Source organism: Camelus dromedarius, chromosome 29, assembly GCF_036321535.1.
Source record: "Camelus dromedarius isolate mCamDro1 chromosome 29, mCamDro1.pat, whole genome shotgun sequence".
Lineage (NCBI taxonomy): Eukaryota > Metazoa > Chordata > Mammalia > Artiodactyla > Camelidae > Camelus > Camelus dromedarius.
In genome coordinates this window covers 2,084,370-2,104,423 of record NC_087464.1, presented here as the reverse complement: position 1 = coordinate 2,104,423, position 20,054 = coordinate 2,084,370, and the positions used below count along the sequence as shown (strand labels likewise).

Here is a 20,054-nt window from a genome sequence, read left to right as displayed (position 1 = left end):
AGTTGTACCGCTGGGAAACCAGGTAGTGGATGAGGGGTAAGGTCTTCGTATGAAAATATTCAAAATAATTAATGAAAGAATTAGACAGGCACCATTTCCCAACCTCTAACCAATTAATCGATGTTGACGATGATTTTCAATGGCTACTAACATCACAAAAAGAGAGACTAAGGAACTTTCCGTTCCTCACAATTGAAGTACATCACTTATGCGTGTGGTTTTGACCAAAAAAAAAAAAAAAATTCAAGCTGTGGGAAACCCTCTAGGACAAAAACTCAGTTTCTTCAAATGTACTTTGCAAGGGTAAAAATAAACAAATAGCAAGGGGAAAACAGAGAGAGAAAGGGAATTGCACAGGAGGAAGTCAAAACAATAAAGGAGATCCAAAAGACAGATCAGCCAATTGCAATGAGAACTTACTTGGATCTGATTCAAACATACAAATTGAAAAAATATATGTATGAGCGGGGAAGGGGTAGCTCAGTGGTCAAGTGAGTGCTGAGCATGCATGAGGTCCTGGGTTCAATCTCCAGTACCGCCATTTAAAAATAATAGTAATTTAAAAATAAATAAATAATCTTAATTACTTCCTCTCCAAAACAAACAAAAAAAAAACTATACAGGCTAAATAACAAAGTTCTCTGTTTTGGCCAAACAAAAAAAAACAAACCAAAAAAAAAAAAAGAAACAAGTATGACAATTATGAGGCAAGTGGAAACTTGAACATAGATTGGGTATTTAATAATATTAAGAAATTAATATTAATTTTAAAATGTTAAATAGGTAAAATAATGGTATTGTAGTCTAGTTTTAAAAAGAATCACTGCTTTTCTAAAGATAAATACTGAAACATTACGGAAGAAATGTCATCTCTGGGATGCGCTTCGAAATAAAAGAGGGGGAAGGACAAGTGGGACAGATAAACAAGGTTGCCACGAGGTGCTAACTGTTCACCTGCCTGATGGACACACAGAAGCCCCTATGGATGTGCTGCTTTATAGTACAACTGGAAATCAGTAGCAAAGAAATTTGGAAAACTCACAAATGCGTGGAAATCACAGCTTTCCTAAATGACCAATGGGTCAAAGAAGAAATCACCAGGGAAATTAGAAAATATTTTGAGATAAAGAAAATGTTAAAGTTTTTTTGTTTTGTTTTGTTTTGTTTTTAAATAAAGCATCCTGCACTTGGGGGTGGAGCTGGCAAGTACAAGAAACTGCTAACATAAGAGTCCCCAAGCAGGATGACTCTTGGCTCAAGCCATGGCACTGCCATCTCCTACCACGGGACCTAAGGCAGTGATAAAGCTCAGTTTCCTCATCTGTGAAATGGGAATATGAAACAGGACTGTCGGGAGGTTACAACAGGGAATTTTGCACTAAAATACTGCGCTCATATTAACAAGTATAAAAAGGACCTCCCCATGAACAAGACTACCTTCTGAGGGCAACCAAGTTTTGAGGGAAAGAAAAGTTCTTTTTCTATAACTCAATCCCATATGTGACACATGAAAGGTTTCAAAAGAAAAATTACTTCCAGAAACCGTGTCACCGGCCATGTTCAAATATTATGCTGCAAGTGTTCCCCCACCAAGCACCCCCAAGGGATGTCCCTGGTTAAAGAAGACTTGCATTACCCTGGCAAGTCCCTGTCCCCTGGGTCCTGGGCTGGTGTCTCTGCTTCTGCAAATCTTTTACTACAAATAAGACAGATGCTGCGCTTCCCAGGAGCAAAGTTTCTGCTGCTGGCCAGGAAGAGACGTGGCTCTCAGGAAAGGAAGATCAAGGCGTGATGAACAGACAAAAAACAAAAGGAGAACATTGTTGGGTCTCATTTCAGGCTCTTCTGAAAAAACAAATCACAAAGCCCAAGGTAAGCAAGTCGGACAGATACCCTAATAAACTGGGGAAATGAAGTGAGAATCAAAGGAAAGAGACAAAAATGAGAGTAATTCCAAGATAAGCATTGGAGCACACCTCATCTGTTTTCCCAAAAGATGATGGAAAGACACCAGAATGCCACGCTCAAATCCCAGAATAGAGCCCAAAAGACCCAAAAGATTCAGGGACAAGTCACCTCTGGTTAATTCATGCAGAAACTCTGTTTCCATCATCCTAGAGACAGACACTGACAGGCGTCCGCGTCTGAGTCATCACAAAGTGTATGGAAGCAAAAGGGAACACGGTATCCAATAACCCAGGCAGGGCTTGGGCAGAGGGTGGGGGGTTCACAGGACAAGGGTGCCAGCCCCTCCCAGGGTCATGGGATCAGAGCCAGAAGGAGTGTGCGGACCTGGGGCTATTATCGCACTTTACAGGTTGGAAAACGGAGTGCAGGTGAGGCAGAGGGCTTGTGCAGAGTTCCTGCCAGGCCCACCCAGACTGGGACCCCCGACCTCAGGACCCATCTCCTAAAGCTTACTCTGTTTCTGGGGACAGGAGCAAGGTTTGCCGGTTTGAAGGGGTTACCCACTCGCCCCATGATTGAAAAGGTGGACGAGAGAGGTCTGACCCTGGCTTCCGCCCTTCACCTCTCTCAGGCAAATCCTCTTCCAGGAGTGTTTCTCTTTCAATTTCCCCCAACTCTTCCTCTGATAACCAGTCTCTGCTTTCCTGCCACCAGAAGCACCACTCTCCGGGCTGGCTCCGCCCTCCTGTCCCCTCTCCTCTGCCAGCCCAGCCAGCCTTGGGCCCTGCTGTCATTAGCTGCCCCCTCACCCCTGGGCCCTGGGGGCACCAGCCTTGTCTCAGCTGGACACTCAGTGCTTGATGCTTGTGAAAGAAAGTGAAGTCCAAGGCCCCCAGCAACAGAAACTTGAGGCCGCATCACCTGCACTCACACGGGAGTGGATCTGGAGGGGGAAGGGGGAAACTCAAACACCCTCTTTCTTCCCACCTGTGCCCAGAGGGAGATGGCTTTCCAGCCAGACATCGCCAGTCCCAAGGAGGTCTATGTGACCAAAAAGGGCTTGCATGCCTGCCCCACCCAACTAGCCCCTTGCCAGGCGATGCCCAGACCGACCCTTCCCGGGGCGGGGCCACAGGCAGGACCTGAACCCCCAGGATCACCCACTACACTCTCGTCCTAATGGCTTGGCTCGGGAGGATTTTCCTAAACACAGTCTGAAATCCACGAGATGGTCCGTGGGCTCAGGCCGCAGAAACAGGAGTCGGCAGCACCGTGGCTTCAGCCCAGAGCCATCCCGCTCCGATGCCGTGTTGGCAGTTTTCCCATACTGGCCATCTCCACCACCAAGAGCAGGACGCTCCTGCATTTCAGCACCGCAGTTCCAATTCCTGTGTGCCCACGAGGCCGCGATGCGGACTCCGCAGCGCCGGGCTGGGGGAATGGGTACCTGGGAACCCGCCTTTCCAGCGAGCTGGACGCGGGATGCTCACAGGGCGACCCAGGGACTGCGTCAGTGGGACACACCGCATCACCAGTGGTATAAAGATCCGATGCACTGCGCGCTGCAGTCAGCACACACACGGCGATGTCCCAGAGAAGCCGCCGTCCAGCCGGCATCAGCAGGTTTAGCTCCCTCACTGAAGTGTGCTCTCACTCTGCATTTACAGGCTTTGCACGTCAACCAAAGCAGTGACACAACGCAGAGCAGACCCTGATGTGCACAGCCGTGCTGCCCTGTCCCTGCAGTAACCGAAGGCCCTGAAGGAACTCCGGCCAAGCTCCCTGGTCCTCCGACCCCTGCCCTTCTCTGGGAGTTTCCTGCCCTGTCTCACTGGGCTAGGAGCCTCACCCAGGGCCCCCCGCACCCCACCAAGGGCCATGGACACCCCGACGGTGCAGTCAGTCCCCACGGTAAGCTCTAGGTGAGACCCAGACCTTCTCCAGAGCCTGGCTGGGCTGTGTGAGGAACAGCTCAGGGCACTGGTTTGAGCTGATGGGCAGGAGCAGCCAGCAGCTACTGCAGCCTGAAGGCAGCGGGCGCACCAGCCACTCTCCGTTCAGAGGATGCGGAGGACTCAGAAATCCACCGTCCTCACAGCCCAGGCCTGAAAACACCAGTCGCAGACCTTCTGGGCCTGGAGGAGTCGGACCTGGCTTCTGTATGGGGATGACTCTCCTCCAGACAGACCTCCTCTCCACACACAGCTGCCACCCATCACTCCCACGGCGCCTCCCCAGACGGAAGGCCCATTCTCTCCCCGGGAAAGCATTCAAGGAATGAGACTTGGGAGCTGGGAGGTGCTGGGGAACTTCTCCTGTAAGCACCGTTCTCCCCGAGACCTCGCCCCCAAGACGGCACCGAGCTTGTGAGAACCCCAGCTGGGTCAGGGCAGAAGGGGAGAGAACAGGGGTGGGCGCGTCCAGGGGCAGTGAAGGCTTCAGAATCCCGTGAAGCCTTTCGAGGTCACGGGGTCCAGGGACCGCTCTGGGGTTCTACTCTGAGTTTTCTGGTGGGCGTGTTGGGGGTGATGGTTGTTACAAGGGTCAAGTGACTTCATGGGCTGAAAGAACTATGTCAGCTGAAGATAACCTATGTTTCCTGAGCTCTAGGTATTTCTAAAAAGCAGGCGACGGGGGTTACCGGCTCAGTGATAACAGGAAGTGGTGTGTGTGCAAAGACTTCAGCCTGGAGCCCCACTGGGTCATGCTGTGCAGAAGAACAGACTGGACTGGGGACACTGAGGCTGTCTGTGTATGGGGGGGCTGCCTCCCTGCTTGGCTTCGGGACTCTAGTGACCAGGAGCCAGGAAATCCCACAGCCTTTTCCATCGATGTCACACTTGCTGACTGGACGATGGGCACCCCTTGAAAGCAAGCTGAGCAATGTTACTCCAATGTGGGCCCTTATATAAGTGCCACCTCTGTGCTCATTAAATACTCAGATTCCTGGGCACAGTCCCAGATGAGCTTGTCAGCTGTGTTAAGGATGGAGCCTGAGAAGAGCTAAATTCTGTATTCTTAAATTCAAATTCTAAAGTTGTTATTTTTAATAAGCTCCTCAAGTGATTCTCATAAAAATTTAAGAAGCGTAAGGACCAGAATATTATAAAAGCTGTGGAGTCAGGAAGAACTGGGTCACATTCCAATACTATGACCCAGAAGCTGTGTAGCTTTGGGCAAGTTGCTTAACCTCTCTGAACCTCTGTTTACTCATGTCAAGTTAAGTATAAAGCAGAACCAGTGTTGCTGGCAGGGTCAGAAATCCTTAAAGGCATTCATGGTCTTCATCCAAACTATTCTAAGAGGCAGGAAAAACCATGACCCTCATCTTTTAGGGGAACCGTCTTCCACTGAGAGTACAAGGGAGGCCACTCACATGTGATGGAGGCTGAATGAGGCTAATGTCCTTCAACGCGGAGGCGGGTATCGGCCCCTACATCAGGACTCACGCAAACTAAACAGGAGGGCTAAGCTTTGGATGAAGGTCAAGACCATCTGCCTTCCTGAGGCGTGCAGCCTTGAGGCAGACTCTGCTACTAGACACAGCTCCAAGACAGGTCTGCAGCCAAGTGGCCCTCTTGGAGTGAGGAGTGTAAAAAGAGAAGAGGCAGCAGCATCCTGGACTGGCCCCGCCTGAGGGTCCAAAACTTGAGAAGTGCAGGGAGAGAAGGCGCAGGAGGAGCCCAGAGGAAGTACATTCCCAGGTACTACCCACGGGCAGGACCTCCAAGCCTCAGTCTTTCCATCTGGAAACCGTGCTCAATTTTTAAACTACTTAACAGTTAACTACGGGATGGCACCCAACTGGGTGCCCCGCTCACCGCACACATCAGTGGAGAGACCCCGCGGTTACTACCCCTGCCCTTTTATCCGGTCTGTGCCTGGCAAGTCAGAACTTGGTGGCAGTTTCACTCTGTTGTCCTAACCTAAGACCGCGCTTTCCATTCGCGTGTAGGTTGTTAAAGTTATTAAACAACCTGGTCTGCGGGGTCTGGCAGAAGATTGAGGCTGGGATTTCAGGTCAGGGCGCCCAGGAACAGATTTCCCTCTTTTTGACTTATAAGGCAGGAGCGACTGGGGACGAGGACGCCCAGCGGCCGCTGGACTCCAGCCCTGGGATCACCCTGGCTCTGACGCGGCGTCTGAGTGACAAGCGGGGACAGGGAACCCCGGCGCACCCAGAGTCTGGGGTTTCACAGGCCCCTGGCCCCTCGAGGCGAGGCCCTCCGCGGAGTTGAGCGGCTCTCCGGGTCTCCCCGCCCCGCGCCACTCGCGCCGCGCCCAACGCCAAGTTCCCCGGAGCGCCCGGCCCCGCGCGGGCCCTGCCCCGCCCGGCCGCCCGGCCGCCCCGCCCGCCCGGCTCACCTGCTGAAGACGAGGCACCCCAGGTGGTTGATCTCGTGGTCGGAGCGGTGGCGGCTGTAGTCCTCCCATAGGTCCTTGAAGGCCGTGACGGCCAGGATGAAGAGCACGGGCGCCAGCGCCAGGCCGGGCTGGAAGGCGTTCACCGCCGGCACGAAGTTGAGCAGCGCGATGAAGACGAAGTACACGTTGGCCAGGCGGTGGAACTGCTCGAACAGGTTTTTGGGCAAGAAGGACAGCAGAGTGTACTTGGTGGTCTTGAGCCGGTTGTCGGCCAGGTGCTGGGTGCCCGCGCACCGCCGCCGCGCGCCCTTGGCCACGCTGGTCCCGGGGTCCTCGGCGCCCGGGGGCGGCAGCAGGTTGGAGCGCACGGTGCGCGTCCTGCCCTCCCGGCGCCGCCGCCGCCGCCGCCGCGCCTCCGGGGACCCGGGCTCCTCGGCTGCCGCCGGCTCCTGCTCCATGGCCGCGTGTCGCCGCGCCCGCCTCCTCCGCCGCTTGCGCCCGCCCGCGCCAGCCTCCTAGGTGATCATCGCGGGCGGCCCGGGCGCGGCGGCGCGGGCTCCCCGCCTGCGGGACGCACGGAGACGCGGTCAGTGGCCGCCCCGCCCAGCCCGGCCCAGCCCAGCCCAGGCCTGCCCAGCCCGCCCGCCCGCCCGCCGTCGGGGCCCGGCGCGGCACAGAGCCCCCTTGTCCTCGAGCCCGTCCGGGCCTTTCCGCCGCCGCGGCTCCCGGTCCCGCCCCGCCCCGCCCCGCCCCGCGCTGGGCCGCGCCCCGGCTGGCCGGGACACCGCGGAGAGCGGGAAACAAAAAGTCAAGCTGAAAACTTTCGTTTCCCAGAAGCATCAGTTGGGTCCCAGCACACTGCCAACGCGCCCTGCCACCGGAGGAAAGAGGAAGCCGCAGGGTGTGGGAGAAAGGGCACCGCAGACCCCCGGCGGCGGGCGGGCTCTTCCTGGGCTTGGCCTGTCCCGGAAAGGGTCTGGGGGACCCGGGTTAGGAGCCTCCCCTAGAAATCGACTAGAATCAAAATCCACAGGACCCATGGCATTCCAGTGCTCTGATTTTTAAATATTGTTTGGGTAGGAGATTTACTTCTGGGACCCCGAGAGGATTCTTCCCTACCCTGCCCAGCCTCCATCTACTTTAAGATTAACTTCTTGGGTGACCTAGACTTTTAACTTTCGAGATCATCGCTGCCTTTCCTTACTTCCCAAAATAGGATTTTTTCCCCCTTTAATTGGAGGGAGGAATATTTCGCTGAGCAAAGGCAGGCTTTGGTCTGCTCTATTTCAGTCTCTTTTCCTCCTTGGTAAACCCTGAGAGCCAAAATATACCCAGTGTGCTCTTGTTCTAAAGTGGCCTCTGTGACCCAGACAGTGACAGGGCATTGAAGATGGTGGCTGGGAGGGGGAGAGGGTCCCGGGAGGGTGTTGCAGGAGTGGAGAAGCCTCTGTTGGGACAAAGGGCTCCCCTCAGGATTCATGGGGAATCAAGGAGAGGAGTGTGTGATGGAAAGGTGGGCAGTGGCTGGCCCTGGCAGAGGGATGGGGAGGTCCCACTTCTGGGATAAGACTTGTCCCCCAGATGTGCTACAGCGGGGACAGTTTGGCCCCCCCGACTCTAGAAGTACAGAGGTGAGGAGCAGGGATTTCTTGCCCAGGAGACCACGGAGTTGGAACACTTTCGTCTGGATTTGGGGAGCTGTTGGCCTTCTCCCCCTGCAGGCCAGCCCCTCTTTCTCTTCCTGCATTGAGACCTTCTGTCATGTCCCCAGGACGGCCTCAGCAGCCTCTGCTGGCTCTGAGTTCCTCCCTCAGGTGCCTGCTGACCAGTCCACTTCCCTGGCTTTGCTCAAATCACTGACCTCTTCCCTATGACCCTCTCTCAGGATGGTCTTCACCTCCAGTACCTTGGCTTGTACCCCACCACGCAGCCATGCCGGGGGCTCACATCTCTAAGGGAGCCTTCCCCCAGACCACAGTAGTTACTAGAATCCAGCTTAAGGAGGGGTGAGTGACAGGTCTTAAGAAAATGATCCATGTTGTATAAGAAGCCCCTTCCCCCACCATTCCTAGGGGTACCGTGCTGATGTGTGGAGGCCCAGATCGGAGAAAACAGTTTTGACTAAAGTGCCAGCATTTTCAGGGAAAGAAATCAGGTCGCATAGTGGGACCAGTGGCATCCCAAACTGAGCACCAACAGCACAGGAACGACCACAGCTTCCTTGGTCTCCAGTCACTCTTCATCCACATTTCCTCCATCACCCAGCCCGGCGAGGCCCTGGGCCTGCTGGTTCCCTCCCTTTCCCCTCCCTACGCAATCCCGAGGGCTTTCCCAGAGCCTCAGGGTGGCTCTCCTGCCTCCCAGTTCCCTGGCTAGTGCCTGTCGCCAGGTGGCCAAGATGGTGACCTCCTTTACTGCATGACTTCATTTCCTTACCCGGGAGCTTACAGGAGCCCCTGCTGCTTACACAAAGTCAAAGGCTGACTTCTTGGGCAGAGGTCCCTTGAGGCCCTCAGGGAAACTGGCACCAGTTTGCGGATTTAACTCTGCCTCTCCTTCCTCCCTACCGGCACCCGGGAGAGATTTCCTTACCCTTCTCAGAACAGGCCCCACCTACATTCCACTCTAAGGTTCCAAGATTCTGTGAGTCACACTGCTCCTTAAGCCTGGAATCTTTCCCTACCTGCTTGTCACCAATCCAGACTCAGCATTTCTGCCAAGTCCTAGCCCATCTGGCCCCTGGGAAGGTTTCCACACTGTGTGACCCACTGGACCCATGGAATGACTTCGCTCTGACATGTACGCAGTGGTATGTAAACCTCTCAGACTGCTCTGCAGGAATTCGGGGCTCGGATGTCTTCTGTCAGCAAAACTCTCAGACTCTGGCCAGCCTGGGCCAGGAGGAGGCTCGGGTGGACTCTCGAGCTGGCCATCTGGATCACCGGGCTCTAAGGAGGCCCTGCTGCTGGTCCATGGGCAAGTCCTATTAATTGCCCTCACTTGGCAAACTCGTATTCATCGCCTGTGGTTGGCCTGGCACGGTTCTAGCCCCTGGGGCCCAGGGGAAATGGTCTCGTGGATCTAACATTCTAGGAGAACAGGCAGTGTGATACTGTGATCTAGGATAAGAAATACACACTTGGTCTTGGTCTGCATTTCTGGCACGGAGCTCCTAAATCTCTTGGAAGTTCCTAAGAGATGAGAACTCTAAGGGTGTCTTGATGTTCCTAACAAACCCCTTTCAACCACACCTGGGTTTATGTTCATGAAGTGGCTTTTAGGAAGCCCCTGAGGATGGCCGCTAGTTGCCAGGGAACCATCCCTGTGATTAGAAGGTTAGAACTTTCAGCCCTAACCCCTGACCTCTGGGGAGGGGAGGGAGCCTGGAGGCTGAATCAGTCACCAATAACCAAAGATTTTACTCCTGGCTGTATAGTGAAGCCTCCATAAAAACCCAAAGGACTGGGAGAGACTCCAGGGGGATGAACCCACTTCCAGGGCGCATGGAGATTCTGGGAGAGCTGGGAGCTGGGAGAAGGCATGGCGGCTGCGTGCTTTCCCCACCCTTCGCCCTGAGCATGTCTTCCATCTGGCTGTTCCTGACATATATATATATATGTTTAAATAATAAACTGGTAGCTTAGTAAATTAAATGTCTTCCTGAGTTCTGTGAGCCACCTTAGCAAGTCAGTTGAACTCTAGGAGGAGGTCTTGGGGCTCCGACCTGTAGCCAGACTCTGTAGCCACTTGTCAGAAGCACAGCTGGCAAACCTGAACTTGGGATTGGTGCCTGAAATGGGAAGCATCTTGGGAGACTGAGCCCTTATCCTGTGGGGCCTGACACCATCTCTAAGTATAGTGTCAGAAGTGCGTTGAATTGTAGGACACCCAGCTAGTGTCATAGATTTGCTGGATGGGGGGAAAATCCCTTATGCAGACACGCACGCACACGCACACGCACACCACACACATTGGAATCGGTGTCCCATAACACAGGCAGCGGCCAAAACGAGACACTCTGGGAATACCACCAAGGCCCCGCCCTCAGGAACCCCGTGTTCTCCTGGGGGAGCGCGGACCAGGAGGGCACAGGAAATGCAGGGGCACAGGGCCCCGCCGGCAGGGGGGTGCTTGGCTTCCTGCAGCTGGGCCATCGGAGCGGGCGTCCCCCAGGCAGCCCGGAGCAGAAGCCTAAGGACACAAGTGCACAGGTGGTGGTGCCACCTGGTGCCGGCCAAGGACTTGCGACCCCCACACTTCCAGCCCTTCCTGCCTGCTCCGCTTCAGAAGGTAAAGCACTTTCTCTCCTGACGTGTGTTTGCCTTAGCAGAACCAGGGCCCCAGCAGGCACCACTTCGCATCGCATAAATGTCTAGGGGCAGAAACACCAAGTGCAGGAGAGGTTGGGGTTCCAGGCCCAGCCAGATGGGTCTGGGGACCTGGACTGGGCTCCTGGAGGGCCTAGAGGACCGCGGTGAGCATTTTAGCTTTTAGCTGAGTGAGAAGAGGAGCCTTGAGGAGTTTGGGTGGAAGAATCACGTGACTGGACTCAAGTCTTCAAGGATCATCGGCTGCCATGTGGGCGAAACAGCAGATCGGCCGTAAGAGGCCATTGCAGTGACCCTGGAGAGAGGACAGTGGCTCAGGCCCTGGTGGCTCTGATGGAGGCTAGAATGTGGCTACTCAAGAGGGATCTGCTGGTGGCCTGGGTGTCAGGTAGGAAAGGGCTCTAAGGGGCCCTGCTGCTGCTCCTTGGGCAAGTCCTTTTAATTGTTCTCACTTGGCAAATGCGTATTCATCACCTGGGGTTGGCCTGGCATGGTTCTAGGCACTGGGGCCACAGGGGGAAATGGTCTCACGGATCTAACGAGGGGGTTGGGGATGCACAGCTGGAAACTTGGGATGCTGAGGCCGGAAGGCAGTGGGAGAGGAGGGGCAGGCCTGCAGGTAGTCACCAGGCCCGGGAGCAGAGATGCAGGAGACAGAGGTGCACTCGTCCCAGCTCAGCAGGGAGGCTGGAGATGGCAGACTGGGGTCACAGAGCAGGTCTGGATGGAAGGTGGCATAACTGGGAGTGGGAGGCGGGCAGAGGGACCTGCGTGCAGGGCTTCACAACTGCCTTTGGGAGGGACTGGCCTCTCTGGATTTGCTCCAAGGGCAATGGGAAGCCACAGACTGCCCCAAGCAGAGGCAAGAGATGCATGGATCTGATGGAAGATGGCTTTGGAGCCCAGTGGGCACAAGCAAGGCAGTGAGTTAATGAGGAGCTGGCTTAGACCCAGGCAATGGACAGAGTAGGAAAGATGGAAGCATGTCTTCCACGTAGAGTCAGTTGGTTGGCCAACAGGTTGGATGCTTGGATGAGAAAAGGAGGTGAATCAAGAATAACACAGGAGAGTTTAGTTAATGAGGTGGAGATGAAGGGGAGCAGATTATGCCACCCTAAAATACACCACTTTGGCACATTCATTATTTTGAATTAAAGTTCGTTGAGAAACAGCCAGTGCAAGAAGGACACTCTGGCCCTCCTTTGTCTCTCTGAAGTCAGGAAGTAAATCTCCCATGTGAAGCCCCCTCCCTGTACCAGGAGGGTAGAGGCATCCTCATCACTAGAAACAGGGAGCCTAGGACCAAGAAGGCTGTATATACAAACCTCGTTACTCCTCCACCATTTATTCCCAGAGCCCAAAGCCCTCTGTCTCATCAGTTCTTCCCAAATGTATCTTCTTCTAAAAGGTCTAAGAGCTGCCTGCTTTGGTCACTTCCTTGAGTCTCATTTTTTTTATAGGACTCCTGTACAGACAACATTAAGTTTGTTTTCCCCCTATTAACTAGTCTAATGTCAATGTGATGATTAGAGCAACTACAGAACCTAGAAGGGAGAAGGAAAGGTTTCTCCTCCCCTACAGGGAAGGACAGGTTTGGAGAAGAAAACGCAAAGCTGGCATAAGCCATGCTGAGTTTGAGGTGCCTGTTGGACATCAAACAGATGCCAAGTAGGCAGTGGGATGAAGTCTCGACATTACAGGAGACGCCAGCACCAGAGATACAGAGAGACCTGTGACTTAGAGCTATGTGATGAGAAGATGGTACTGTTAGAGCAGGCAGATAGCTAGATATGAGCAGAGAAAGGGGGACACAGGCCAAACGGCCGGAATTGGGCAGAAAGGAGGGGCACAGACCAAATACAGGAAACCACACATCACGTAAGCACCAGAGGTCCCTGGGCAGAGAGAGAAAAGCAGGAACCTTTGGGCTGATAAGTGGTCACACCTTTTGGGGTGATGAGTGGCCTAGAAACTGACAAAGAAAGGTGAGAAAAGGCAGGAATTTCCAGTGTCCGACTGTAACTTTTGCTCATTATGCCCTCATTTCAATAAAATTAGCCTTGCAGATTAGAAGTACCCATCATGCACCAATGCCGTGACACTTCCAATCCAGACTAAATAAGGATAAAAGTACCTCCTCCCTTTGAGAAGGTGGAGCTGGGATGATAATCAGGGAATATGACCCCAAACCCTTCCCTCCCCAATGAACATTCTGCCCATTCATTTTTACACCCATGTAACCAACTTGCCAAAGAAACTCAGGGCAGCCGCTCACCTGAGCCTGCCCGCTCTCCCCTTGAGAGTGTATGATCCATCCTTTAATAAATCCTCACTTTACTTTTTTAATCACTACATCCTGTCTCTAAGTTCTTTCTGGGATGGGACAAAAACCTGGAACAGTGGTTACATCCACCGGTAACAGTACCTACAGACAGAGTCTAGAGTGAATACACAGAGGAGACCCTGGTGCCATGTTTCCACTGCAAAAGGTAGGGAACTGGACAAGGCAGTCCTGAAAACTGCATCCAGCTTTCATGTAGAGAGACTCAGCCCCTTTGCTGGTGCGATGCTTTCTTATGGAATAAGTGAGAATCACATTCTCAACATTTTAAACTGACATCATTTGTTTAATATTTATTCTTGTGATTGCCCCTAATTAAAAAAAAAAAAATTTGGCAAGGGGGTGGTTATGTATGTAAGTATGTATGTATGTATGTATGTTTTTTTCATGGAGGTGCTGGGGATTGAACCAAGGACCTCATGCATGCTAAGCGGTAGCTCCACCACTGAGTTATACCCACCCCCGATTACCCCAAATTTTTTTTTTGTTGAAGCTACAATGGCCCCTAATTTTTTTTTAAAGGCAGAAGAGATTCTGGAACTTGTAATGTATAAAATTAGGCACAGACACTGGCCATTAATTAATAAAGCTTAACACGCGTTTTAAAGTCATCAAAGCACAGAGCTGTGGAATATTAGGTTAGGCTACTTGGCTGAGGATCTGTGATAATGTCCCAAATCCCAGAAACGCCGCATTCCCGAGACTCAAGAAAAGGTTTCTATGCTTGCCTGAGCACAATTGTGCGCCTTTTCTCCAAACTGAATTCCTTTTGCAAAGACATTTTTTTTTTTTTTAAGGATAAATGTATAGGTGTGCTTGGAAACTGGGGAAAGTGTCTTTGGAAGCTAGAAAGGGATACTGGAGACATAAAACAGGTAAATGTGGGCTGATGAGGAAGTGTAATAAATCCAAGAGAGTGCATTACACAGTTCAGTAGGCAAGGAAACTTTAAAAAAAAAAAAACTGTTTCCCAAACACATCTCTGGGAAAACCCCAAAATCTGAGAGAGCAGTTCTGGGGCATCTGGGAAGCAATGAGGCCCATCACTCCTAGAAAATGTAAGGAGTCAACAAAAGGATCTTGGTTTTAGAATAAGATGAAATACCTAACAGAAAGTAATTAAAAATCAGCTCGGGATATATGCAAATAATCATAACAAAATCCTATATTAGCAGCAGTAAGGTTTGACCTTTGTGGAGCAGGTAACAGCTGCCTGGCATGTGCCATATCTCCATCCTCCTGCTCTGAGGCAGACTTTTTATCCCAATGTTACAGACGGGGATCATGTGAACACATGGCTGGACCACTTAATATCTGACCGAAGGGGATAAAAGAAGATCTGAGTAAAAGATGAAACAGGCCATGTCCCTGGGTGGGCCTCTCAAATTAACCTGTAGATTTTGTGAATTTCCCAAACTAATTCCAGCTTGATTTATGTTTTTCGTTTCACCTTGACAAGTTGAAAATAAGTAATTAGAAAATGAATGAGGGTAAATATGAAAAAAAAAACTGGAGATAAATGAGTAACTGTTTACACTGACAAAAATAAAGAAGGCAAACAATACTTAAGAACTCTGAGGCTGTGTACTAGGAGGAACTCTAAAATACCGCCAGTGGAAGTGTGAATTGGGGCAACCGCTTTAGTTCGCGATTTGGTGTTTCATCTGAAAGTTGAACATCCAAAGTCCTGCATCTCAACACCTCCTTCTCTAAGAATAAGCCCAGAGGAACTTTGCCCATGAACACTTCATTTGTAAATGGTGTTTGTTCACAGTCAGAATGACTTGTTCCACAACTGACCATGTACAGTAATATAGTCACAAGGTGAAAAACACGTACGACTTTGAAAATGAATGAAATGCAGCTTCGCGCAACAAAGTGGAGAAATCTTGGAGACCTAATATTTGGTGAAAAAGTAAGTCCCAGAACAATAGAACAATACTGTTTTTACCGGCCACAAATACTAGTAATAATGAGTGAAATATTGTTCAGCACACTTTTATATGGGACAAAGCAACTTATTAGAAAACTAAACAAGTGCTTACCATGCAATTCAGCAATTGCCCTCTTGGGCATTTATGCCAAATAAATTAAAACTTACATTCACACAAATCTGTACACAAAATTTCATAGCAGCATCCTTATTCCGAATAGCTAGAAACTGGAAACAAACCAAGTGTCTGTAACAGGTGAGTGGATAAACAAACTATGGTACATTTCACATCATGCAATTAACTGCTCGGCAATAAAAAGAAATGAGCTATTGATGCACACAACAGTTTGGATGGATCTCAAGGGAATTATGCTTAGTGGAGGAAAAAAAAAGCCAATCTCAAAAGATTACATACTGTATGATTCCATTCCGTTTTTGAGATGATAAAATTCTAGAGGTGGAAAGCCAGTGTGGTTGCCAGTGGTTTGGGAGGAGGGGGGAAGGGAAGTGGCTGTGACTGTAAAAGTGCATCACTAAGGGTCCTTGTGACGGAGCTGTTCTGCATCTTGACTGTAGCAGTGATGATAAGAATCAACACATGCATCAAAACTGCACAGAGCTGAATGCACACATACACACACACGAATGCATGTAAAACATGAGTGCGTGGTGAAATTTGAATAGAGTTAATGAATTGCATTAATGCTAATTTTCCGGTTGTGATTTTGTGTTATACAAGGTGTTAACATCAAAGAAAATTCAATGGAGAGTATAGTGGATCTCCCTGTATTATTTCCTACAATTGCATACAAATCTACAGTTATCTCAAAAGTTTTTTTGAAAATGCAGACATTAAAAAAAGGGGTGGGGGGTGAAAAGCTAAACAGCAAAGGGAGGCAGGGGGCTGTGATGAGGACTCGGGACACACTAGTAGCTGCAAGTTATTGGCAATATACTGTTTCCTGTGCTACATCCAGGGGCCACAGCGAACCCCACCTCCTGGTGTTCATGCCTTGAATAGAGATGGCTGTGTAAGCAAGGGGATCCTGAGAACAAGAGAGTGTGTGATTCTAGGCTTGGTCATGAGACATTGGCCTTTCTGCCTCCCTTCTCTTGGCTCACTCATTCCGGGAAAAGTCAGCTGATGTGCTGGAGGGCACTCAGGCAGCCAGATGGGAGAGCCACGTGGCAAGGAGCTGAGGTCTTCTGCCAAATGCCAGGAAAGTGTATCCTCCAGCCTCAATCAAGCATTCAGGTGATTGTAGCATTGGCCAACATCTCAATGCATGTTGGGGGTCCTGAAAGCCCCTACTGTGTGCTGCACACAGTTATAACCATCAAGATTACAAGGACACCTAGTTCGTGCTTCTTAAAGTGTGTTCTGGACCAGATGGTTCACTGCTAATTAAATAAAACCTTCTCAATGGAGGAAGCAGTGTGTTGACATCACATTCCATTCCTAATATTGTTGCAGACAAGCAAGAAACAGTGGTGGATATGCCACCTGATGAACGCTAGAATAGGGCTTTGTCTCTGTCCTCTGAAGCCCACATGGAGTGAGGAGACAAACACGTATTGTGACCGTGTTTCATTGCCATCCAGCCACATTCAAATGCCACAGCTGAAGTTTTTCTTCCACGCCCACTGCTGCCCCTGTAGGTATCAAATCCTCACCTCTGTGTGGGAAGGGCACAGACTTGCCCTGTACCCCTGGACAGTGTTTTGCTCTTTGCCTTGATGTATAGGCTTGCTGCCTACAGATACGAGCAGGAATCTGCCAGCAGAGAGTTTTTCCCCACGTCCAGCTACCAGGTTGAGCCTGCTCAGAGCTGTCCTGGTGGGTATTCTTTCCTGTTCCCAGGGGCACAGGGAATGTCTATGTCCTTCCAAAACAGAGGTGAGGTTTTTGACACCTGTGGGGGCAACAGCAGGTGTGGAAGAAAAAACTTCAGCCATGGTATTTAAACATTTAATGAAAATTTTACTGGATGAGCTTAACAGTAGATTGAAGATGACAGAAGTGTACTCAGTACATATTGAGATAAGTAAGTATAAATTATCCCAATCTGAGTAACAGAAAAATATATTTTAAAAGTAAGCACACAGCCATTAATGTTTAGGACAATATTCAGTGGTCTAATATACATATAACTGGAGTTTCAGAAAGAGAAGAGAATAGGGCAGAAAAATCTATTTTGAGAAAATGGCCAGATATTCCCCAAATTTGATAAAAACATAAGCTTCCATAAACTTACAAGATGCTCAGAAAACTGCAGGCAGGATAACTAAAAGAAAAATGTAACTAGGGAGTCAGAGTTAAACTGCTGAAAATCAAGAGAAAACCTTGAAAATCTTGAAAGCAGCCAGAGAAAAACAGACACATCACAAAAAGAGGAATGATATGAAAGATAGATACTTCTCATCGGAAAAATGGACATCGGTGGATAAAGCAGTATCTTTAAAGCATTGAAAGGAAAAAAATATCAATTCAGAATTCTATATCCAGAATGAAGATGAAGTAAAGACAGTTTAAGATAAACAGAAGCTGAGAGAATTCAGCACTGGCTGAACCAAATCAGAAGAGAAGCTCAAAGGATTTTTTTTTTTTTTTTTTACCCTGAACGGAAATGAACCAGATGGAAATCCAGACCAGCAGAAAGCACAAATGAACTTATTTACAAAACAGAAACAGACTCACAGACATAGAAAACAAACTTATGGTTACTGGGAGAGGTGGGAAGGGGATGGGAAAGGATAAATTAGGAATTCAAGATTTGCCAATACTAACCACTATTTATAAAATTAACAGCAAGTCTGTAATGTATAGTGCTAGGAACTGTATTCAGTATCTCGTAGTAACCTATAATGAGGGCAAGTATGAAAAGGAATATATGCATGTATATGTATGACTGAGACATTATGCTGCACACCAGAAATTGACACAACATTGTAAGTTGCTTTGTCCCATATACAAAAAAGAATACTGGATATAGTAAATGTAAAAGTGTTTTTTCTTAATCTTCAAAATGTTTTAATCTTTTTTTTTTTTTAACTTTATTACATTTGTGGGGGAGGTAATTAGGTTTATTTATTTATTTATGTTTAATGGAGGTGCTGGGGATTGAACCCAGGACCTCATGCATGCTAAGCATACAGTCTACCACTGAGCCTTGCCTTCCCCCAGTAAGTGTAAAATGTTGAAAACTCTATATTACTGTTCATTTCTTAGTATCTTTAAAAGGCAAATAATTATTTAAGCAAACATTATACAAACTTATTTTGAGGTTTATAACTTCAGCAATTATAATATATATGAGAACAATAGCACAACAAACAGAAGTTAAATGGAATTACATCAGTGCCACAACCCCCGGGGGTAAAGAGGAAACATTGCAAATAAGACTATGCCAATATAGTCGACAGATTAGATTAAGGGAGTAATTTCCTTGAAAACCAGTTTACCAAAAGCAATATAAGAAATCTGAATATCTCTATACCAATTAAATGTATTAAGTTCATAATCAAAACCCTTCCCATAAAGGAAACTCCAGGCCCACGTGGTACAACCACACACACACTCGAAGGCTAACACCAAGAGGAATGACGGCATGAAATGCTGGTGAGGATGTGGAGCAGCTGGAACTCTCCACCATTGCTGGTGGGAGTGTAAACCTGGGGCAACCACTCTGGAAAAGGACTCAGTATTTTTTCATTTCTTTAAACATCCATGATCAGCAACTCTAGTCCTAGGTATTGACTCTAGAGAAACGAGAATATATGCCCACAAAAAGATGTGTTCATTGCAGCTTTATTCAAAATAGCTAAAAGCTGAAAAACACCTCAAAGTATTTCCACACAGTGGAATGCGGTCCAGCCTCTGCCCGCTGGCCTTCGTCTCTGGGGTCCTTTGCACTTCACCTTCTGTGCATCTTTGTTCTGCTTTATCGGTGTGCTTGGCACCTGCCTCTCCAGCCTTATGGCTCCTGGTCACAGGGAGCGCACGGCCTGCTGCTGACCTCGCCGGGTGCCTTGCCAGGGGGCAAACTCTGGCAGTGATGCAAGCACTCACTTGAGTGCTGTTGCGTGCGCAGTACATTAGGTTCTTCTTAAAACCTTGTAAATTTGTGAACATTGCCATTGGGTCCTGTGGTCCTGTGAGTCTTCTCAGCAATTAAACTCTGCTTAAACTCTCACCGTCAGTGCCCTAAGTTAAAGCAACCTTCCCAAGGACATCTCAATACACTGACACTCAGGTCAGGCTTTTTTTGGAAAGAAAAAAAAATGCTATTTACTAATGTACAGAATAGTGAGTTGGTTCTACAGCATCCTCCTGTGATGGCCAACCTGGATATTTTTGTTTTGTGTCCTAATGAATCCATGGATGTCAACATATGTGATGTCTTTCAACCACTGCAATAGCATTTTTGGTGCTCTTTTGGTCCTATTATTGGTCAGCGAGGGTCCTTCAGGCTGGTTGCTGGGTCTTTTTGCTACAACTCCAGTTGTGTTTGACAGCTTCCCTCATCTCCTGGCTAACACAATGTTCCAGACTCATCTTCTACATACCCTGCCTTAGCCCTGGAATAAACCATTTCTCCAAAGAGCCCCGATGGTAGAGTGTGGGAAATGGTACTTAGAAACCGCAGTTCGTATGACGGGGTGTTCGTTGCTGCTGCAGCGGTCACTGCATTTCCTTCCTTAATATGCAGCTATGAAACTGTCTTTCCTATTTTCATTGGGAATGAAAAAATAAGAAAAATGGCTCTTGACATACTGATCAAAGACACTGAGCAACACATATAAACTAAAAAAGCAACTCTTACAAACATCAGAAAGTTTGTTAGTTTTTATTCTAAGTAAATTTTGAATGCGCAAAAGAGGCATTTAAAATTAAGGCATGCAGGAGGGAGGGGGGTGGGAAGGGATAAACTGGGAGTTCGAGATTTGCAGATACTGACTGGTATATATAAAATAGATAAACAAATTTATACTGCACAGCACAGGGAACTATATTCAGTTTCTTGTAGTAGCTCTTGGTGAAAAAGAATATGAAAATGAATATATGTATATCCATGTATGACATTGTGCTGTACACCAGAAATTGACACAATATTATACCTCAATAAATTAAATTAAATTAAATTAAATTAAGGCATGGACCAGAAAGACTAATAAATAC

The 20,054-nt window shown here is 49.0% G+C and overlaps 1 protein-coding gene across 3 annotated transcripts in view; it reads right to left on the bottom strand.

Moving 5' to 3' along the window:
* The window catches only part of ATP10A (ATPase phospholipid transporting 10A (putative)), a 158,484-nt gene extending 151,599 nt beyond the window's left edge, over positions 1-6,885 (bottom strand). For 2 of the 3 annotated variants that reach the window (XM_031440438.2, XM_031440439.2), the window contains exon 1: positions 6,274-6,884. In XM_031440438.2, coding sequence (XP_031296298.2) covers positions 6,274-6,731 — 458 coding nt within the window. In that variant the 5' untranslated portion in view covers positions 6,732-6,884. Of the gene's footprint in view, positions 1-6,273 lie in introns of all 3 variants that reach the window. The other variant, XM_031440440.2, reaches the window with a different exon arrangement.
* Positions 6,886-20,054: the final 13,169 nt, after the last annotated feature.